General features: G+C 36.8%; 1 protein-coding gene across 1 annotated transcript in view; it reads left to right on the top strand.

Moving 5' to 3' along the window:
• LOC115414394 (solute carrier organic anion transporter family member 3A1-like) overlaps window positions 1-24,207 on the top strand; it is a 43,814-nt gene that overhangs the window by 6,933 nt on the left and 12,674 nt on the right. The window contains exons 3-5 of the mRNA XM_030127728.1: window positions 21,968-22,066; window positions 22,679-22,948; window positions 23,927-24,091. Of these exons, the coding sequence (XP_029983588.1) occupies window positions 21,968-22,066; window positions 22,679-22,948; window positions 23,927-24,091 (534 nt within the window). The remainder of the gene's footprint in view (window positions 1-21,967; window positions 22,067-22,678; window positions 22,949-23,926; window positions 24,092-24,207) is intronic.

Here is a 24,207-nt window from a genome sequence, read left to right as displayed (position 1 = left end):
AAATAGTGAATTTTAGCAAAATATACAATTAACTGAACACAAAAACACATATCTGCAGCCACTGTCATTTGTCAAACTAGATGGGTTTTAATGGTGAACCAGTGTTTTAGAAAATCACTGTGTTTCAATGAGTCTCTGAATGTCCTAATGGGTTCATATCGGATGTTGCCGAAAAGCTAAAACTGCATTTTACCTGAATTATATAAATATGTCGATAGGATTAGAGGCTTAAAAGTTATTAAACATTTTAGATAAATAGATGCTTTTTGTCTTTTGTGGTGGTTTAGGTCTTTTAGGGTTGAGGAGGGCCAAAAAAGCAGATCCTGCAATTATAAATGTAGACAATATGTATATTTTATTTTGTATAAAGGTACTGTGACAACATTTTACTGTTGAAAAGATAGGGCAACAGCTTGTGACATACTAACACATGTTCTGTCTCAGTATCTAGACCAGCCATTATTGAAACTTGAGCCACAATTAGACAATGGGTAAGTGGCTGTTGTGTATGCTGCTGTGAAGTAAATGTAAAAGCAGTGATTGCTGGAAGGGTTTTAGACTAGAGTGAAAGCGGAAATGCCTTTATGGATGACGAATTTTAAGGCTCTATTTGTAAGATTCCCTGAAACAGTCAAATCACTACGGATGGCAAAATACAGCGAAGCATACAACAAATAGTCTAAGATATGAGATGTTGTTTGGGAATGGACGTGCAGTACATTGGCTTTTATTGTAGTCTTTACATACTTCATTCATCATACCAAGAAGCAGGGAATATCTAAAAACATTAGGCCTTTCTTCCCCACCATCAAAAGTTGCAAAAAACTTCTGTTCTTTGTGGTGCATGTTTTGTGTTTGTCCATGGATACTCAGTGAATAAGGCTTGAATTTCTATTGAGTTTCTTTTTTTACCTGCCTGGCTCATTGTCTGTTTTACTGAATACAATATGAAATGCATTAGTACTGGTGTGACACAAATAAACCACATATTAGTCAAGCTTGTGTAAATTGAAATGGTCATTTAGGTCAATAATTTCATCACAGTGGAATCAATAGGCGATAAATAATATAGTTTTTGTGTAGTTTGTGCAGTCCGTTATCCTCTATCATAAGCAATGATTGTTAATACCTTGAAAATATGCCTTGACATCACTACAGCAGATGTATTCTGACATAAAAATGGAAGATTATTTTATCATCACTGTCTTTAGCCAAGTAACACTCACACTCTAAACATGCCTGTGTGAGACTGTGCCATTCTGCGTCGGCTTATTTTTATCCTGCTCACATAATTTGTTAGGACAATGAAGGGAAATATCCCTGGCTTATGTTACTTACGTGTGAGTGGAGGCATGCGTCCATCGATACTAATTAATGGGTATTAATAGACTGTTATTTGCATAACGGATACATTAGACAGATACATCTATTAACAAGAATCATGAAACTATAGTCCCAGTATTTTTTAGCCTGTGATATTTAAGTTTCATCCAACTTTACAGCTGAATTCCAAACTTTCTGGGATGTTGGAGGTGCTGCTGGTGTCAAATCCCTTTTTTTTTCCCATATTGCCTATTTGGTTTGGAAAAATGTATGTATCCTATAGCCCTCCTGTGAACATTATTCTCAGTGGGTTTGGAAAAAATAGAACCTCTGCTAATGGTCAGTGGCCAACAGCAGAAGTTTGTACTTATACTTACAGAAACCAAGAGGTCAACATAACACACATTACAGCCAAGGTTGCCAAGGCGACATTACAGAGACAAGCTGTGATGCTGTGCTGTTCCTGTTCTTCTCACCATTCAGCGACATGCTCGAAGAAGAAATCTCTCTGAAAAAAAAGGAGAGACATAGAACAAGAACAAGGAAGACAGATTGAGAGAGACTTTAAACTATAGGAGAATGTGGAGTACAGGGTATTTTTGTCTATGATGTTAGCATAAACCTACAAAAGCTGAAGAAGGAAATACACTGAAACAGTGATGGAACATGGCCAGGCCTCTGTATGACAGAAATCTAACCGTAGTACAGCATTATCTCACTGTATAGAATTGATTAAGCATAGCATTGTATTATGTTAATTCTGTGAATAAACAGTCCCACATTGAAAGATTTAATTCTTAATATGTTTTAAATAATATATCAAACTAATAAAAGACACTTGGGCATACAGTTGTGGAAATAAATTATTAGACCACTCCTTGTTTTCTTCAATTTCTTGTTCATTTTAATGCCTGGTACAAGTAAAAGTACATTTGGTTGGATAAATATAATGATAACAACAAAAATAGCTCATAAGAGTTTAATTTCAGAGCTGATATCTAGCCATTTTCTATGGTTTTCTTGATAATAACCAAAATCACTTCAGTTCTTACATCAGTAACTATGGAATTGTACTGCCCAAAACACTGCTTTTAGGCATTCCATGTTTTCTTTTCTGTCTGTTTTAGTCATATGATACACACACGAGGTAGTACTTGATTGCATAACCATTGATTCTGATGACTTTTGATGGTCTAATAATTTTTTCCACAACTGTATTTGACTATTTTTCTCCTTTTAATTAAAACATTTACGGAAATTTTCAATTGATCATGTAAAAAAATATCCATTCATCCATTTTCTGAACTGCATCTTCTTTGTCAGTATTGTAGGAGACAGAATAAGAAACACTCTTTAATAGCAGAAGGGTAAAAATTAATGCAAGCCAAACTACTGGAAAACAAATACCAAATATAAAAAACAACTTTTTACTGACTTTTGTTACACAAATCTCTCCTTTTATAGATTTGAGCTAATAGTTCATGTCATTCTGTGCTCAGTCTAATCCATGTTTGTTTATAATACTGTCTTGCTATTTCCTGCCTGTGTCTGTGCCAAATACAGGCCAAATTACAAAAAAAAAAACAAAACATTGGTGCAAAGAGCAATATTTGCAATATAACAAAATAAATGATAAAGCATAATATCAAGTGAAATGATAGAAGTCATACTATATATTTTCATGTGGTACAGACAGGATATGTTTGCCATTACACAATGTATTGAGGTAAAATCTAAAATATGTCTATTATTATTAGCTATGCATAGTATACTGATGTCGTATACTGTATTTGATCCTTGATTATTGTCTAGTTTGACTTCCTAATGCTGTGTTATGCAATAATTAACCTTTTCCAGATGGGTGCACAAGGCTACACATGTCGGACATACTTCTCCAGCCACACAAAGGCACTCATCAAATAAATGACAGTGTCAGCTGTTGTCTAGTATGTGGCTACTTGCAGCTTCTCTTTCCCACAATGTGAGTTTTGGCGAGCTGCATTGTCCCTACTAGTGTTTCAGTGCAGACCTCTTGCAGGGTGAGAAGGCCTGCGGTTTGTTCTGTACATGCTTTGATCTGTACAGTCTCTGCCAGCAGCACTCAGAGTGCAGGGGAGGGAGGAAGGAAGGGATGGACGGAGGATGGAGAGAGGAAGGAGGGCAAACAAGGCTAGCACAACACCCAACAGCGCTCCCACCCCCCCCATCCCCCCGCATGGCGAAAGGCCAACTTATACCAGATGCCTAATGTTAGACACTGCTCTTGATATTTATTATTAGCACCTCATTAAATATTCTGCGTAGGTTTATTTCAGTGGCCAAAAAACTCACATTTTACAAACAATTTAGATCCAGAAATGCATTTAGCAAGCATGTGAATAATATGGGTCCCCATTTATTAGTACCACTCTTTAAAAAACACCATATGTTGCATTTCTTTAAATCAGTATGTTGTTGGTATATGTCACATTTTTAATTTGAATTGGATTAACATGATAATGAAATTTTAGTTGATTAATTGTCAAAAAACATTGCCATTAATGATTTTAATAAGGCTATCAAAATTAATGCATAAATGTGGATTAATCCATCATCATGATTAATTTGATTAAAAGTTTTAATGCAATTAACTGATCTGCAGTGCAGAATGACTCTAAATGTCTCTGCTAATGCATTTGGGGCAGTTTGTCTAAGTAGAGTTAACGTCGCGCATGTGCAAATGGGCAGTTGATCTGGTAGTGATAGGCAGCTGAACCAACCCATAAAGATGGAAGATGCTAAACAGTACGTTGGCCCTCTGGATGGAAATATGAGGACAAAAAACCCCAAAACAGAACAGTTGTTTCAAGTTGTTTTGTTGAAACTGTTGAAGGTGTTTAAACACATTAAGTGCATATATATTCTCTTCTTTCTTGAGTCTGTTTGCTCATATAGATTTGTTCATATATAGATTAAAAATGAATGATATTTCATCGCGATTAATCAATAATTAATCCACAACGCTGTTTTTAATCTGATAAAAAATTTTAGTCGTTTAACAGCACTAGATTTTAACTATTGTCTTCTAATCATTTTATGCCATTAGTGTAATATAAGATAAACAATAGTTGTACAAATACTCCACACCTAATGAAGAAGAGCCATTTACTGACACTGAACAATGGAACACACTAAGAATTGCATTTCTGATTACCTTTTACAAAATTGTAAACAAAAACTGTGCAAGATGTGACAAAATTTGTGGAATATGCAAATAAATGACATGCACCAGTAGAAGTTTAGATGAAGCAATGAGATGATGTGATTAAAAGGGCATTTGTCCAATCTCAGACAGTGGAAATGATGATGAAATATCACATTTCTGTCAGTTTTATCCAGCTTTTTCAGATAAATTATCATAATCAACTATAACAATTGCAGTCAACTCAAATAACTGTGCTTAGGTCAAATGGTAGAGGTGAATATGTATTAGCTTAAATTCAGATCTGGACACAGTTGTGCTTGTGGACTCAGTGTACCGCAGCCTCTGCCGGTCCGTTCTGAACTGGTTCTTTCATAGCATCCGCCTAGCCTCTTTGTTTGACACTGACAGATTGTCTATTATTCGTTTCTTTCCACCACCCCCTCTGTGTTTTCCTTTTTTTTCGACAATCTAGGCATGTTGATTGCCATGGTTACCTCCCACAATGTGAGCGCTGGGTCGTTTGTTGTGGCTCTGTAATTGCATGGAGCTGGGTCTTTATACAGTACTACGTGTAGCTACAATATGTTTTATGTGTACGCTGGGCTGCTTGGTGTTTCTCTTGCTCCTTTTTAGTCACAGTCTCGAGGCAGTGGCATTGTTTGACGAATGTGGTGTGTAGAGACGCAGTTGCACTGTAAGAAAAACCTCTGAATAATACATTGTGACAGACAGGCAGTTAGGACTTGTTTAGAAAACATCTAACCAAATGATTAAATATTAAAGCTCTCCACGGACACACTAACAAACCAAATGACGGAAGAAGAGACTGCTCTGTTGTGGTCACATCTTCACCCCACACAGATCAATACAACCTGAATAAGAGATTGAGGACACAGAGGATACTAAGGCCAAGAAGGAAACCCCCACATGCACCTATTCTGTATCTATTCTGAGGCCTTGTCTGGCTTAAATGTGTGTCCAGCTCCTCTTTCTTGTATGAGGAAGTTGAAAGTTTTCCAGACTTTTTGATTGGCTAGACTAGGGGTGTCAAACTCATTTTAGTTCAGGGGCCACATTCACCCCAATATGATCTCAAGTGGGCCGGACCAGTAAAATAATACCAGTGAAAAAAGTAAAATTACATTATGATAATGGTTATATCTACATTGTGTCCTTAAAAATCTGAATAACGTGAACAACTTGAAATGTCTTAAGAAAGACAAGTGCAGTTTTAACAGTTTTCTGCATCAGTTTATCAGTTTATCATTTACACATGTGCAATACAACTTACATTACAATTACAAATACACAAAACATTTAGTAACAGGTAAAATATTGATAAAATTGCATCTACAAGACATTTCTCATTCATATTTTTTCAGGTTATTCACATTTTTTGTTGAAGGATAGTTTGTTAATGTAAACATTTTCATGTAATTTCACTTTTTTTTAATTCTAAAACAAAGATAAAATCTGCAGTTTTCATTATTTATAGGTTTTTATGACAGTATTTTTCTAGTCTGACCCAGTTGAGATCTAATTAGTTTATATGTGTATGTATAGAACCTGAATTAAAATGATTTTTACACCATTGATTGTTAATATCTTCAGTGTAATTTTTGCATTTCACAAATTCATCCTACAGGCCAGATAGGACCCTTTGGGGGTCTGGATTTGGCCCCCGGGCCGCATGTTTGACACCTGTGGGCTAGGTTGACAGATATGATACTAGTATATTTGAAAGTTGCAGCAAGGTTCTGTGAGGGAAATGCATTGAAAACATGCAACATTTTAGTGCAAACACTATTGGAAAGTTACAGCATTAGGGGTGTAACAGAAAAATTTAGATTCGGTATGTTTTAGGTACGGGGTCTTCGGTTGTATACATTTTCAATACGTTTTTGGTACGGTGAAGGAGACCAATTTCCTTTAAAAAAACTTTAACCGATCTTCACGAAACAATGTCGGCACACTGCTCTTGTTTTGACAGCTTGTCTCTCTCTGATGACATAAATGAAAGGGAATCTGAAGTGCTCCCAAATCTGAGGCCTTAGAGAAGATGGAGGGTCTTCCAACTCTGGCTTTGTACCTGTGACGCTGCTCTGAGCTGCCATACTGGTTCACCTCAGCATGTGTATGGTGCATGGACTGTTTAGATGTCTGGCTAGGATTCCAACTATTGGACGTGGGTGCTGCTTGCATCCACCCTGCTTATACTATGTGCGTTCTACTTCAAGGTTTATGTGGAAACTTAAAGGTGGGATGCGAAATGTTGTACTGAAGCATTTTTTACTATATTGCTTAAAATCCCCTTCACACCTCGATTACAACTAATTAATTAAATGCTCTAACACAAAAAAAAAAAAAAAAAATTTAGTCACCTGTGGAAAGCACAGGACCGATCATTTTTCACGCCCAATCGAAATGATTGAACGGTGATATGTCTATGAAACTCAACAGCCATTTGTCCCTCCCACCTCCCCCTTCTGTGCGTACCCCTCCTCGTGCATGTATCGTCCATTCTCAGAGGCTTGGAGCACTAATACAAGAAACAAAGCCAGAGCCAGAGTTTGGCTATATTAGCTATGTTAGGATGGAAAGTTCACCGGCAAACTGTTTTGTCACTAACATAAATTAATAGGAAATGTAACGTTAGCCAGGTAGGTATGAACTGGGGCTGTTCTGTAAAAGTGGGGGTGTTGGAGGAGACTGAATGAGGTATGCATGGATTGGGGCCTGAGCCGGGGCCGGAGCTGGAGCCGGTGAATTGTTGCTGTGCAGCGCTCATGAACCCTCGGTAATATGCATTGCGCGTGCCAGTATTCTGGAGGTGTGGCTTTGGAGGGATGTCTGAAGAAAGGGGTTTGGACTTTTGAATTTAGTATTTTTAAACTGTAGCTTGCTCGAACCGTTTTTCTAAGATCTCATACCCCACCTTTAAGGTGAGTGTTTGCGTTCTTCACATAGGCTACATGTATTTGTTCAGTACACCTCCGTATTGTATTGAAAGCCCTGAACTGAAACGGTTCGATTCAAACAAGTGCACCGTTACACCCTTATACAGCATTAAATAATTGAATTACGAAAACCTTTCACTGTAATCAGATAAATTACTGAAAAAAAAACCATGTTAAATTACAGTTATTAGTTCAAATGTTTGTGATTCCAAAAGTGTTAGATCCAAGTATTTCATCTTCAGTAAAAAGACCATGTCATTATACAAGAACATTTATTCAGTGTTAGAGATTCCAAAATATTTGCCTTATGAAATATTGTACTGTATGGTTACATCCATCTTTTTAGAACTTCTCTGCATTTTTGACCAGTTGAAAACATTAAATAAAATAAATCAAACTATAATCAAGATAATGAAAATAGTTAAATATCGTGTTACATTTTGACAAGATAACTAATATTTCAACCTTCACAGCTTTGACAACAAACAAGTGCGTCAGCAGATGAATCACACCGATGTGTTTATAGTGTTTGTACCAGTACATATCTATATATATTACAGCCATTTTTCCATATCAACCTATACCAATTTTTTGCCTCTATGTGGAGTTTGCATTTTCGTCTATGTGGGTTCTCTCTGGATACCTCAGCTTCCCCCCACCATCCAAAGGCATGCACCATAATAGGTTAACTGGTCAGTCTAAATCACCCATAGGTGTGAGTCAGAGGCGATTTCTCATAGACTGCAAGGGAAGCTCGGCTTCCCCTAAAATTACGAAAATTAAATGGTTAAATATGTACGATTGTGTTGACATTTCATTGACTACAAATGTGTTAGAACACGTTCATCTCACAGACGAGTTCGTTCAGAATCAGGTTTATCACAAATCAACAGACTCAATAATGTTCACTTCTCATACATTCCCGTTGCGCTGTTTTCTCATACAATCTATGGTCAGTGCATTTGCCCGTAGACGCTCGGTGTCCATGCACTTCAATGGGACTGAGTGGAACAGTTTTTTTTTCATTGCCTCAAAACTGGACAGTAATTGGATAAATGCCACGATGTTGTCCTGCCCCCGGACGCCCGGCGTCTCTGGGGGTGAATGGAGCTGTGGGCGGAGCTCGGCTGGGCTGGACACTAGGCTTCCACATGCTGATTGGAGGATCAGTTGAAAGGCTGAATCCCGTTTGATTGACAGCTATTTTGAGATCTACTCCTTCACTTGACAGAGTTCAGTTTAATACCGTTGCGTATTCTGCTGTGAAATCAAGAGAGAAACCACTACGAAAGGACTTGTTCATTTGTTGCACTGTAAATAAAACACACTTATTGTACTTCCTTGTTTCAATTTAACATAATTTCAACGTTTTCTTGTTTAGTTGGTACGATAAGGTCACTGACCATTTTCTTAAAAAGGAACGGAGGGCCGAATTTATGTTTAAATAACTTGACTTTTTTTTTTTAATGTAAGCTGACAATGAGCTTCCCCTCTCTGAAAGACAAGCAGCTGCCACTGGTGTGAATGTAGAGTGAATGGTTTTTTGTCTGTATGTGTCAGACTTTCTCGAGAACTAAGTAGTTCATAAAATGAATGAATGAATGGAAGTTGAGTATCCTGGCAATGCGTGAAACCAGAAAAAAGAGGTTCCATCAGCTCAGTCTTAGAAATATAAACCGCTCAGTGTACAATAATGTTTGAGCATATATTTATGAAATTATGAGGTGTACTTGAATGCAACATTTTATTGCTGTGGTGACATTTCTTTTTAGTGTGTGAAAGGCTGTTAGATTTATCTATATTGAATAAAAATGTGAAAAGTACCTACAGAGATAGAATATTGTATCAAATATTATTTTAACCCTGCTTCTAGATGTTTCATCACCCAGTCTGATTACAGATTAATTATGTGGATGTGATATTTGACATTTTGCCAGTTCTTTCATATGATCAGTGGTGATACATTCCTGTTTGTAGGAGAAACTGGTTACATAAAGGCTAACCTACTCCTGGGCCCGTTTAATGATAATGCTCAGGCCAGATTGTAATTGGATTATTGATTGCTGTCCAGTGCTTGAGTGATAGCCAAGGCTAAAGCAACTAACCATCCTATCTATTGTATCACTTACAGAGCCTCTAACAGAAAAACAGCTATTCAATTAGTGTATTCATGCTCTCTGCTTTTTTTTTACAGTAATGTAGCGACAAATAGTTTCTGCCTTACCCCTTAATGGGGTTCAGTGTGGGTTACAGTGTAAATCTTGTTTTACTCCATGGTGTACAGTCTGCTATTCTCTAAGCACCATAGCAACACAACAGTGTATTGACTCAGTGGGCTCTTTAGACGCCTACAGGTTTATTCAGTCTCCATGCATTCACATTAGTCAAAATGAAGCTTCACAAAAACACTTAAACACAATAAAAGAGTTTAACAACAAGATTTTAATGATATTTTACATTCTACTATATTTTATTTGTTATTAAATTCCATTAAAATACTATATTACGATACTGAAAATGGTTGGTCAAAGCTTCAGATAGGTGTTTTCTTCATGCATGTCTAAGTGATGACTATTTTGTATTGTGATTGCAGTATGAATATCCACAAAATATTACATAATAATATCTGCATTTTTCTATTATGATCAGAATGGCTGATCAGATGGTGTTGTTTTTGGTGCCAGTTTGGCATTATGGGTTTTTGCAGGATAGACAGTGCATTTATTTAGAGGGATATTGTTGTCACAATACACAACTAGAAGCACTTGGAGAGCACAGACCTCCGCCAAGGCTGATCAGTGGCCCCCCCTGTGGGCCCCCCCACGCCAAGGAGGTTATGTTTTTGCCAGGGTTTGTTTGTTTGTTTGTTTGTCTGTCTGTCTGTTTGTCTGTCCGTTAGTGTGCAACATAACTCAAAAAGTTATGGACAGATTTTGATGAAATTTTCAGGGTTTGTTGGAAATGGGCCCCCCCATGGGCCCCCCCACCCCCGATCACCACCAAAATTTAATCATTTCTTCCTTATCCCATTTCCAACAAACCCTGAAAATTTCATCAAAATCTGTCCATAACTTTTTGAGTTATGTTGCACACTAACGGACAGACAAACAAACAAACAAACAAACAAACCCTGGCAAAAACATAACCTCCTTGGCGGAGGTAATAATGGCATCGCACATTGCAGATGTTATCCATATTGTGCAGAGTTCTTATGTATTCTAAAAACGATCAAAAACAAATCAGTGACCATTGTTTTAGAGTTCATTCATACATGGAGCTTTATACAATGAACACGATCATTGTAGTTTACACTCACAGATGAATTACCTGTATAATCTGCTGTTGCTGGAAACACCAACTAGTGCACATAACTGAAAATAGTGTTACATTTCTAAAAACTTTTTTTTTTCTTGAATTTGTTATTTGAAAGAAACTCATTTTTGGGGGAAAATTTTCAGAAATGTTTGCAACTACTTTTACAGAACAAACAAGCTTCAAGGGGTTTGTTCACTGAAAAAAGTGTTGAATTTTAATGTTATATTCTCAACAAAATACCCCAAGAATATTGTGCTAGTCAGCATTCTGCTCATTAGTTCCTGTTTGCAGACAGTAAATGCACAGCAGAGTGCTGAATGGCAGCAGTAAATCACATTACAGTATTGTGAAGTACAGTAAATTGCAGTGTATTACAATACAGTGAAAGAAGAGCATCCTACAGTAGGGGGCCTGAGGGGCCAGTTGTGCCGCTGGGTCAGCTTCTCTCCTCTACCCTCATATCTTAGCCTCTATTCATTGCTATAATGCGTGTAATGAAGCACTATGAGGCTGCAAGTTGAGTCCACTGCAGCAAAATGTTTTACTCCAGTGGAGTTATTACGCTGCCTCTGTAGGACGGCAGAGGAAGGAATGGACGCTGAGTCAGCACACACTGTCCGTTCAGACCGGCCCAGGTTGTTTTATATGTGCACCTTTTAAGAGCACCTTTTGCCAAGATACAAAGTGCCAGTGATTGAACTGTGCCATAATGTGAATCTGAGTGAGAAATTATTCATGTGCTGGCAGTGCATTCAGGTAGCAGAGGCCTGTCTCATGCAGTGTGACCTTGCATCTGCTGTGTTCTTTACAGCTGGGTAAAAAAAACGCACATTCATCCTCTCTGAGTGTGTCATTATTTATTGAAAGGTTTAATTAATTACAATAAATTTCAAATCTATGGTTAGTACTTCACACAGGTTAGTCAGTGGTGGTGGTAAATTAGATTTTAAATATGGAGTGAATGATTAGTAAAATAACTGAAACACATTGCAATTTATCTAATGCTGCTGGAAATCCAATAAAAAACCTTTGTTGTTTGTGCTTTTTACATGATTACCAGTAGTGGAAAGTAATTACCTATTGTTACTCAAGTACTATACTATACTATACAATACAATACTATATTTTACTATACTATACTATACTATACTATACTATACTGTACTATACTATACTATACAATACTATATTATGCTATTCTATTCTATACGATACTGTACTGTACTATATTATACTATACTATTCTATGCTGTACTGTACTGTACTATACTATTCTATGCTATACTGTACTATACTATACTGTACTGTACTATACTATACTATTCTATACTATACTGTACTGTACTGTACTATACTATACTATATAATACAAGACTGTACTGTAGTGAACTATACTATACTATACTATGCTATACTATGCTTCCTTTTTGTGCTACATTTTACCTTCACTCCATCTTATTTTTGATGTAAATATTCTGTATTTTCCATTCCACTGTATATATTTGACAATTACTGGTTACTTTTAAGTTGAAGATTCAACATACTGTTATGAGTAAACCAATAGTTTCCAATCTCTTTTTGCAAACATGCAAAGCAGCGTGTCATCGGACTGATATTTCATATATTTAAATGCCTCACATGGATTCATCTCAATAAATGTTCAAATCATCCAATATCTCACCAAAAATCAAAGCTATTAGAACAAAGCTCAGAAACTAGAGACAGATTCATGTATCACAATATCTTCATTTCTCTCCCATTAATCATGTGATGAGCCCTCAGATTCGTCTGATGTCCCTATTTATAAAACTGAATCAAAAGTAGTTCAATCTAGCTCCACCTCCAATGGCTCCAACAGTAACAAGCTGCGACAATCCTGATGCCTCAGTATTAATGATCTAATTATGTCATATATAATAATATATCAGGCACAGAGACCAAACTAGTACTAAACACTTTTTTAACCTCATTTTGCTGCTGATACTTTGCTTGCACTTTAGGGGGATCTAATTTCAGAAATGGAATGGAATAATAATCAGGATGAATTATTTTTCCAGTGCAGTTTTGACACCTCAAAATGTGAATGGTTGTGTTTTTATTACCTTACAATGAGGTATTTACATCTACAGAGTCCACCTTTTTTTTTTTTTTTTTTTAATAGCAGATTAAAATGGACTTTTTTCACTCTATTGTTGGCAGAAGGTGTCCAGTGTTAAGGCGTGTCATGTATTTTTAATAAGAACCTTTTACATTTTTTGTGTAGCCAATGGCCACAGTAGGAGTTAGTGAGGCGAGGAGTTTTTAGCTCACCAGCCCATGGGCCATGAGCTATTGTGAAGGGGCTGTGTCCGTCATCATCTTCGTTGTCTTCATCTTTGTCTTCGTCTTGGTCTTCGTTAGCAATTTCTTCAAACATCTTCTCCAATGAAACTACTGGTTAGACTCATTTAAATTTTTATATGTAGCTTCCTTGGAGCAATGTCTACAAAGGTTGTGTACGTTTTTGAGAAATTTTGATTTTTGAATTTTTTATGAATTTTTTGAAATATGATGTGATATATGATATTTAATGTGCCTTATAATGAACCATACTTTAATGGCTTATAACATGGAAATGGTTACAGATATCAATATAGTTACTGCTGAGCATTGATAGGAAGTTAAGTATGGACCTTAATTTGGATCCATGACCTTTGACCTTGAGTGACCTTGAAGGGTCAAACTCAAGGTCACCAATATCTAGATTTCAACAATTTTGTTCTCAGAAAATATTGGTCGGATTCATTTCCAATTCTACATGTAGCTTCTTTGGGACAATATCTACAAAGTTTGTTCACAGTTCTTAGAAATTTAGATTTTGGAATTTTTTTGAATTTTTGAAATATTACAAATTTGCCTTTACTCATAATGGGCCTTATTTTGATGGCTTATAAAATGGAAATGTTTTGAGATATCAATATAGTTACTATTGAGCACTGATAGGAAGTCACATATGGACTTTCATTTAATTAGTTGAGTTACCCTCCAGTGAAAGTACCACTCACTTCTATTGAGAGATTGATCTCCTGCATCAAGATCACAGGACTCTAACATAGAGACAGAACCTGACAACCTCGCAAATTCAAGTTGTTATTGATTATTGATAGAACATGCTGGTGAGCTAAAGGGCCATTGGTCCTATTTTTAAGTGATTGCAGTCAGTATCTTCACCACTAGATGCAACTACAAATTGCACACAAAATGAAAACCCTTTTTCATTGCAGAATTTCACCTGTAATAGAGTATTTTTTACGTATTATAACATATGTAGTATTGTTATTTTTACATGTGGTCTTCTAGCACATGTCATTGACATAATATTGTGTAGACAGTTCTAATATTTTTGGTCACAAATCCACATTTAGAAGATCAAACTAGTCGAAGTGAGGTAAATTTGTTCATGTTGCAGATTTCATATGAAAAAGTTAAGTCAGTGCTTTACCTTACAAGACATTGCAAGGCAGACTTTAAATGCAAATAAAATTATAACAAAATGAAAAATGAAATGCAAGTATTATTGTTTATTGCTTATTGCTTATTGTTCATTCGCATGTATACAAGACAATAAAACACAATAATAATAACAGTAAAAGACATGGCGGGGAAGCCAAAAACCAAAGTGGTTTATCGTGGGCCTCCCCAAAGACTTGAAATAAAAAAAATATTTGCAGTGTCTAATAATGATGTACAATCATAAGTAAACAAAATTAATTAAATGAAGGAAATAAGTCAAAAACAAGTATAACAAAAAAAAAAAAAAAAACTAAATACATCGTAAGCAGTGCACATAGAAATAAATAAGAATCGGCAAAACTATGAAACGAAATTCAGAATGAAACTAATAAGTTATCTAACTAAGAAAAATGATAAATGAATCAAGAAGAACAAACAGATCAGGTGAAAGTAGTGCTTGGGTGTTCTATGAAATCCAGTTTTAAGAGTTTTTTTAATCTGGGTAAGAGCACACAGGTTTTGTATTAAGGTTAAGTATTAAGATCATAGAAGAGCGTGGAAAATAATAGCGTTGATATTTTCACAGTTGACGTGAAGGGAGTGAATACACAAATGTAGGAGTGAATTTAATTTGGCAAAAAGATGAAAACTACTGCTAAACATGCAAACATCCAAGTGGACCTCTACCTTTTATGTTAACACTTCCAGGCTCTTTTAGGTGGAGCTGCAGTGAAGAGGAGCTGTCACATCCTCTATACGACCTTAACTTCTGTGGAGTGTCTCTACCTGCCATTTCCAAATGACTGGGTCAGACAGACAAAGACCAAACTGCCTGAGCTCGACAGAGATACTTAAATCATCTGCAACACTCGAAGCCTTCCTGGAGCATTTGCACTTTAATAGATAATCCCTTTCATTCTCACTTTCAGTCACAAAAAGTCACTTCAGTGCAGAAGTATTCATGTCCAAGGAGGAAGGAATAAGTGCACCAGAGTAAAGAATTTCATCTCTCATTATGTTTTGTCCACCATGACTGATGAGTTTTGTCTGTTGCTGGTCTTTATGTATGTTTAGTTCAGTGCAGCAAAGAGAAACAGCAGTAATCTATTTTTGTATAGACACAAAAGAAATCCATTATCATCTCTTGGAAATATTTTATAGAGTGCAGCATCTCTAACCTCATGCTGCTAAAACACTTTTCTTGCGGTGCCATATTTCAGCTTTCTATTACAACCACCAGAGTTCTCTCTTCATGTGAGACTTTTAACAGCAGGAAATATAGGGTTTCTAATACAGCCTCACTATCATACAATGTTTGGGTGTAATGATTTTATCCTGAAAGCTAAACTCTCTCAAAGGTTTACTGTCATAACATCTCTCACATTCATTCTTCAACCATCACTGTCTAATATTTATTTCACAATGTTTAAATTAAGATATGGGAAAATCCTTTAAACATTGATAGATAGAATGGCGCAGTCAATAGGCCTCTAAAGATTTACAGTCTGCTTCTGATGAGCGTCAGAGTGTTGTCCAAATCAATTCAAGTCTTTTCAAGTGAAGCCAGCATAGATTTTCAATTGTGACTGTACCTTTAAAATATCTGGACATCTCAGCAAATGGTACACTTTATTTAAAATACAAATAATGTAAATTTTTACGTGAATAAGTGTATAAATCTTGTTATTCCTCCATATATCTAAACATTGGAATAAATAGGCACACATTTCTTACAAATTGCATAATTCTTTTTTTCTTTTAGGAATTTATTTTTAGTTTGGTTTGCCAGTTTGCTATGAAAAAAAAAAGATTAGTATTATCTCATCTTATAACAAGAAAAGTTTTGTTTGACTTGCATTACAACTTAATAAATGCATATATTATAAAAAGGTGAAATTTGTGGATAAGTAAAAGGTGCCTGTAGAGCAGAAAATGAGAGAAATACAGATTATTATTAGATTAGCTTCTGTAGTTTTCATAGTTTACATGTTGGTGTCTTTAATGTTAAGTAACACTGTGTGCATTTGAAGGACAGTAATTGGTCAATAATGTCACATGACCTTCACCCACCGCCTCTGGGGGAGGTTTCTGATGGTTCAGTGAACATGTCTCGATCATGAAGTGATTCCCTTACATGAGTACACCACAGCGCATGTAGGTTCTATGTGCAGATGATATGTACAGATGATGACACGTGTGCCTGAACCGAAAGATGAGAGTCTGATCAGCTCCAGGTTTGTTTGTTTTTCATTGATCAGCTGTAGAATCAGGTAGTTCACTCTGTGGATGTAATAAAAACAGTAGACCTGTTGTAATCTCCTGTCAGATTCCCATGCTACATCTCATCCTTCGTTCTGTGCAGCCTCATGCATCTTAAAATCATCCTCAGGGTGAACAAACTAATCACGTTATCATCCATAGAGTTCAATAATAGCAGCATCTCATCATGCATCAAATAGAGCTTAAACAAACAATAGAGGTGTCTATAATGTTACATATAAACGTTCTCACATTTTAATCCTTTAAGCGTGAAAGCTGCAGTATTGGGACAAGCAACATAACTGAATGAAACACAGCTTTTTGAAATGTTTATATCAAAATTGAACATAAAAAAATTTAAAATAGTCATGAAAAAGAAGTTATAACATTATAGCATGATAATTTTATAAGCTATTTTAATATGAAAATGATGACATTGTCATAACATGATACTGATCAGTATTTATTTTATTATTTTATTTTTCTTCAACAGTATGCTTCCATAGGGGTCTGATAACATCATTTTAATATTTGTAAGCATTAAGTTTTTGTGTTTGTTTGTTTTCTGCAGAGCCATGTTATTTTGGGGTTGTCTGTTGATTTGATTATATAATTATCTTGTCTCTGTAAAGTTAAAAAATTTATAAAAACCCACATGAAGCTGAACCTCCCCACTGTATTCGCACGTAAACTTTACTTCAGAGCCATACAATCCAAAACAAAACCATAAACTACATACATGAGTCTGTATCTGAGTGAATCTGAATTATGCAATAACAAAACTTAGAGTTTGCTGTTCTTTTCATTTTGCAGAGCATGCATTCTTAGCAGAAAGACAGTGACACACTTATTAAACTTTCAGATATGTAATTTAGGATAAATGTGATTATTCAATAGATTTTAGTGTGCTGTAGTGAAAGGTTTCTTCATGGTTACAGCTGCAGAATCAGCAGCGAAACAGCTTCAAATGAACTGACGGTTGAGTTCAAACCCAGACTGGCATCCGTCCTAAATGCTCTTCTTGATGGGTGTCTAGCAGCTGTCTCTATACTTTTAGTGTCCATTGTCACAGTGGTGCTCAGTAATAGTTCAATCTCATGATGTTAAATGCTGGTTTAGTCATCAGCTGTTTCACCTTGAGTATTGAACAGTGGTGTATTGTAGATCCAATGGCTAGAACCCAACTTTTTCCACTGGGTCGCTGCCATGTGTGTCTGTGTATGTGTGTCAGCCTGTCTGTATCACATACATTATAGATTCATCCTCTTGTCATGGCTGGTCTATGACTTGACCCAGTAGAAGGTAAAGCAGAAGATGAGAGGCTGCTTAGTAGTTGTTGGTTGAGTTGACCTCATGGTAACCCGGTCGTCTCCTGTCACCTGACTTCAGCTCCGCAAGCATCAGTGACTCTGCTGAAATGAACATAATGAATCTAGCTGACAGAGAAAGTCACACAGGGAGAGGCTGCCGCTCAGAGAGCCCCCGAGTCTGATCTGTCACAGATCAGTGCATCTGCACTGTAACTGCAGACTGCTGACAAATTAAAGGAAAAAATAAAACCGCATCAATACTCAGTTTGCCAGACTTGGGTGAGCTTCGTCTAAGACTAACAACTTTTTTTCAACAGAGACCTTCATTCTTTGACTAAGCCTGATCCATGTCTGGAAAACTGTTTGGAAGTGTCTTAGTAAATGTTGTTCCACCACATGCCCCCTGATTCTACAGTCTGTGAACTCTCCTGGAGGGATGAACACCACTCATCTAAAGTATATTCCATCATCCCTTTATTGTTTGACTGAACTCAGCTTGCATTTGAGTTTTTTCTGCAACTGAAAAATGAAAATAATTAAAATAAGAAAGCAATTAGAGTGGCACAGTGGTGCAGTGTTTAGCGCTCACAGCGAGAAGATCAGCTTTGAACCCAGTGAATCCTGACTCTGACTGTCCACATGTCGAAGTGTCCTTGGGCAAGACACTAAACCCTGAAGAGCTCCCAGTAGGGCCTGGCAGCGCCTTGCGTGGTGTATGAGTGTATGTGTGAATGGATGAATGTGAGGCTTTGTAAAGCGCTTTGGAGGCGTCATGAAGGTGTAGAAAATGCACTGTATAAGTGCAGTGTCTACATGGGTTCCACCATCCAAAGGAATTAAACTGAGCAAGGTTGATCTACATACATAACTAATATTTCATCAAATGTTACTGTGACCCCATTTTGAGATGGCTTCATTGCCCAGTCCTTGTAAAATTAATTTTGTGGATGTAATGTTTGAAGGTTAAAAGGTAAAAACTCCCCATGATAATTCAACCCTAGTCCTCTAGGTGAAAGAGCTGTAACATTCACAAACCCTTTGGATCTTTGCTATGTCTCCTTCTGTAGGGTCAATTAAAGTCCATTTTATACTTTAATTGTTAAATAATCAGCTTATCACATCATTAATTGTGTCATGTGCATCAGTATAACCAGGATGGACTACAGCTGATCTTTCTGTAATGTTCTCAATACACTGTTTTACATGTCTCAACAGTACTTCTTTGTTCTTGAATCATATAGTATCTTCTCATCAGCCTCAAAATGCCCTTCTATAATTTTTGTAAATGTTTTTAACCATGCTTGCATGCTCTGTGATTGACTTAATAGTTGCTCAGTCAACCATCCCTTTGGTCCAGGCTGAAATATCTGTACAGCCATGGAGTTAATGATCCCCAGAGGGTGAATCCCATAACAACCATAGCAGTCTTCTGTTGCTCTTCATTTTCTATGGATATTTATAATTCCCACAGAAAGTGTCGTAATCACTGTGATGTTTCTATGACGTTGAAATTAGCATCTCATGTAATGTGATAAATGCAAGGTAAACTTTACTAAGTTCATGGCTAATTTAGGAACAGATACTTACAAAATCACACGTCACCACCAGCCTCAGCGATAGTAGCTATCTTTGAAACACACAATATAGCTACCTAACCTTTCTGTCTCTTAGTAACAACAAATTAAAACATTATTTATTAGAATCAGAATACTTTACTGTCTGTCATGACAGAAAATCATCTTCAACACGGCTCATTCATAATCAGACAAAAAAATAAAATAAAACACACTGCAAGCCTTCACAGATGAATTAGAGTATAAAAACAATAAAAGACTATTTTATTAGCTTTATTTATTTATTATGAGACAGAGCTCATCTCTATAGAATAAGTTACTAATAATAAATATTTCGGTGTTCTCTGTCCATCTATTGCTGTGAGAGGGTTTTAAGATATCAACTAATCATTATATGTGGTTCAACTCTGATTTCTGAGTCTTTTGTTGTATGAAATTTGTCTTCCTTCATGTCCTGTCATCGGTGTTATTTATATCTTATAAGGACATAAATAGCCCCAAACTACAACAGAAAGGACTTGTGGATAATATTTGGTTTTATGCTGACACAGAGGTGGTTTTCAAACACTAACCCAAAAAACAAAAAAGGCTGCTTGAAACTATTTTTCTTTTCTGTCTCATTTTATGGAGATCTCATCTATAGAAATGCACTGATAGCACTTTGAAAAGATGAAGCTGCTGTTCCTCTTTCAGATTTAGCACTGGCGATAAACAGTACTAATCATTGCATCCCTCAGATAAATATTGACTGACCCTCTCTTTCAGTCAGAGGGGGAGCGGATGCCTCTGCTCTCAGATCAGTTATTAACAGTGAGGCTATGGACACAGACTTTTATATACTTTTATATCACCATCATGGAAATGGAGTTTGACTGCTATGTACACACAAACACATACAAACAGGAAACAGCTCTGGTTCAAAGTACAGCAGCTTTCAATATAAGACAAAGTCAATCAGAGCATCACCAGCTCCTTCCTGCTCTTACACTAAGAATCCATTTCCTGTTGATTATTTATGATCCTCCAGGATAATCTGGTCTTAGATCGATTGCACAGTGCAGCCTGTGAGCTACATGTTACAGTGACAGTCAGTAAATCTGTCAGTGGTTGACATCTGATGAAATTTAACGTCCCTCAGCATACGTTAATCTTTTTTGGCAGGTTGTACACCGAATTTAAAAAAAAGAAAAAAGAAAAAAGAAAAACAGATAAGTGTGTGTTTTAGGTGAGATGCTCCAACTTATCACATATTTTATAACAGTAGTCTAGAATTGTGTTAATACAATGCTGCCCTCTGCTGAAATGACAAATGAAATGCATGTGCATCTCACCTGATATTTATCATTCCATGTCTAAGTATTCTGATAACTACACTTCCACAGATAGATAATAGTAACGCGAATAATGATAATAATTTTTTTTAAAAAAACAAGGGGTGGGAGATTATAAATTCAACTTCATCCTGCTCCTTTTTGAATGTTTTCCTTTCTTTTTATACAAATATTTTTGTGGTTTGGTTTTAATGTTATATTCGAAATAAATAAACAAGCAAACAAAAAATATATTTATTGTGGGACCTTTTCTGACCTGAACCTACCTTTCCTGTGTATCTCAATTTTCACTATCAAAATAAAGCAAAAAATAAATATTTTTTTTTTTATTTCGTTATCCTTTATTTATTTGATCAGATCCCATCGAGATATAAAATCTGTTCTTCCAGGGAGTCCTGGTCAAAATACCAGCAGCGAAGAGTTTCACAGAGAAAACAATTCAATATATAAAACACACTGAATATATTAAAGCAGTGGTTTCCAACCTTTTTTGGCTCGTGACCCCGTTTTAACATCACACATTTTTGGTGACCCCAGGCATTCAAAATAGAGACTTTTTTTTTTTTGCTAAAATTAATTTGTTTTTGATCATGTAATAGTTTCCTATACTATGTTGCAAATAAACATTAATTTTAGAGGACATTTAGTCTATATAATGTATATTATTATGGACGGAGGCAGAAAAGCCAGGTGTAGATTACTGCACAAAGTGAGAATTTTATTTTCCTTGGTCAGGATATGTACAGTCAGTCCAGCTTGGATTTACAAGGCTGACAATACTGAACAAACAATAACTCAAACTATGAATTATGAAAGAGCTGCAGCATCTGAAACCGACCACAATGAACATTTGGCAGATAAACAGTACCACAGTGCTTCACTTTCAGCTTCAGTTTGTCATGTCTTTTATGTATTGGGATTGTCTCTCTCAACTCACCATAGAGTTTTTATTTGTAATTTAAATTTTTTTTTTTATCAGTTACTAGAAATTTCAGGCAACCCCATTTGAATTCCAGGCGACCCCACGTGGGGTCCCGACCCCAAGGTTGAAAAACACTGCATTAAAGCAACATTAGAAAGTAAAAGAAAAGTGAGAAAAAAAAAAGTAAGACAGAGACTCATATGATCATACCAGCAATATCCACAACTAAAGACACGTCGACTTTGTGATACTGATATTTAACAATGCCTTTGTTTCCCTTTTTCTCTTTCTGTCTTGCAGGTATTTTGTTTTCAACGTTAGTGTTCGGCCCGGCCTGTGGCTTCATCCTAGGTTCTGTCTGTACCAAAGTTTATGTTGATGCTGTCTTCATTGACACCAGTGAGTCGGCATCTTCTTTTCTGCTGTGCACTTTCAGATCTCTGTCACTGCAAATAATCGGTCTAACAACCAGGGCTCTACACTATTGGAAAACATTGACATTGCAATATTTTTTTTATCTGCAGCGTATATTGCACCATGAGCTAATACAGACGCAGCCTGGTTTAGTCTGCTTTGCTTCATAAACTGAATGACTTTGTTGTTTTTCTGTGCACACAAACCTCTATGTTACTCATTAACAGCAAACTGTATCAAGAATCCTTAGATCAGGGTACATTACGTTATGCATAATTGATGATAAAGAGAGATTTTTCTAGTAGATGAGTCATAGAAAATAAGAAGCGTGCAAGTTTCTCTTTTGTATAATGCAACAAACATGAACTGACAGTTTGAATTTTAGCTACAGTAGTTTGCATTACTTGACACTGCACATTCTGTAGTATGTCTATTGTGCAAGCGCATCTCATTGACATTACAGACATGATATTTTGTGCAGCCCTGTTAATGACCTTTTCTTTTTTAACATTGTCAGCTTTTTTCATTTCTGTTGATGTGTGATTCTTTATTTATAATGATGAGGTAATCTCACTCATCCCATTTTTTAATGCCCAGGTAAACTGGACATCACCCCAGATGACCCTCGCTGGATCGGGGCATGGTGGGGCGGGTTCCTCCTCTGCGGTGCCTTACTCTTCCTGTCAGCTCTTTTCATGTTCGGCTTCCCCCAGGCGCTGGATGAGCAGGACATGGACGCTGGAGGGGAGAGTGAGCAGGCCATGCTGCCTTCTTCAATAACCCTGGAGTATCAGGGCTCGAAACCCAACGGGGCCATTCATGGCTTTGATTTAAACAGTGGACTCTCAGTCTGTGAACATCTGAGAGGTAAGATTTGGGATAAAGAGGTATATGCAAAAAATTTTAAATATACAGTTGTGTTCATAAGTGTACATACTGACAGAATGTGCATGGGACGGTCTTGGATGTTCCAACATGACAATGGTAAATGGTAAATGGACTGAACTTATCTAGCGCATTTTCTACACCTTCACGGTGCCCAAAGCGCTTTACAATTCCTCACATTCACCCATTCACGCACACATTCATACATCAGCGGGCGACTGCTGCCATGAGAGGCGCTGCCTGGCCCTACTGGGAGCAATTTACGGTTCAGTGTCTTGCCCAAGGACACTTCGACATGTGGACAGTTGGAGCCAGGATTCGAACCACCGACCCTTCGGTCATTGGACGACCCGCTCTACCAACTGAGCCGCAGCCGCCCCGACAATGACCCAAAACACAAGGCCAAGTCCACCTGTCATTGGCTACAGCAGAAAAAAGTAAAGGTGAAGGAGTGGCCATCTCAGTCTACTGACCTCAATATCATTGAGCCACTTTGGGGAGGTCTCAAACATGCAGTTCATGCAAGAAAACCCAAAATCTTCAAGGAACTGAGGGTGTTTTACCAAGAAGAATGGGCAGCTTTACCATTTGAGAAAATAAAGAGCCTCATCCACAACTACCACAAAAGACTTCAAGCTGTTATTGATGTTAAAGGGGCCAATACAGAGGATTAAGAACTAGGGTATGGAAACTTTTGATCAGGGGCATTTGGACAGTTTCTGTTGTCAGTATGATTTAAAAAGAGCAGACACATTTGTTTGATAATAAATGGCTTCATCCAACCACTAGCCACGAGTGAAAGAAAAGTTTTTGTATTGTTCACATTCTCTGAAAACTGGCCAAAGAAACACAAATTCTACTAGAGTATGTAAACTTACTTACACAACTGTATATCCAAATGTCTACCTACCCCTTCTATTGTTCTTCATTGTCTTTTCTCCATCTTTACTTCTGGTGTAGTCATTCCTCGGGTAACCAGGCACCTTCTCTCCAACCCGGTGTTCAGCTGCATCACGCTGGCTGCCTGCATGGAGATCGCTGTGGTTGCTGGCTTTGCTGCCTTCCTGGGAAAATACCTGGAGCAGCAGTTCAACCTAACCACCTCCTCAGCCAATCAGCTGCTAGGTAGGACGGCCATTTTTTATGTCATGTCAAAGCAAGGAAGCCAGTCTTACAAACCAATCAATTATTAACTTTCAGTGAACAAAAGATGATTAGAGGACACAGATTGATTTACTAAA

The sequence above is a fragment of the Sphaeramia orbicularis genome, chromosome 3 (genome assembly GCF_902148855.1).
Source record: "Sphaeramia orbicularis chromosome 3, fSphaOr1.1, whole genome shotgun sequence".
Lineage (NCBI taxonomy): Eukaryota > Metazoa > Chordata > Actinopteri > Kurtiformes > Apogonidae > Sphaeramia > Sphaeramia orbicularis.
This window is presented reverse-complemented; position numbering and strand designations above follow the sequence as displayed.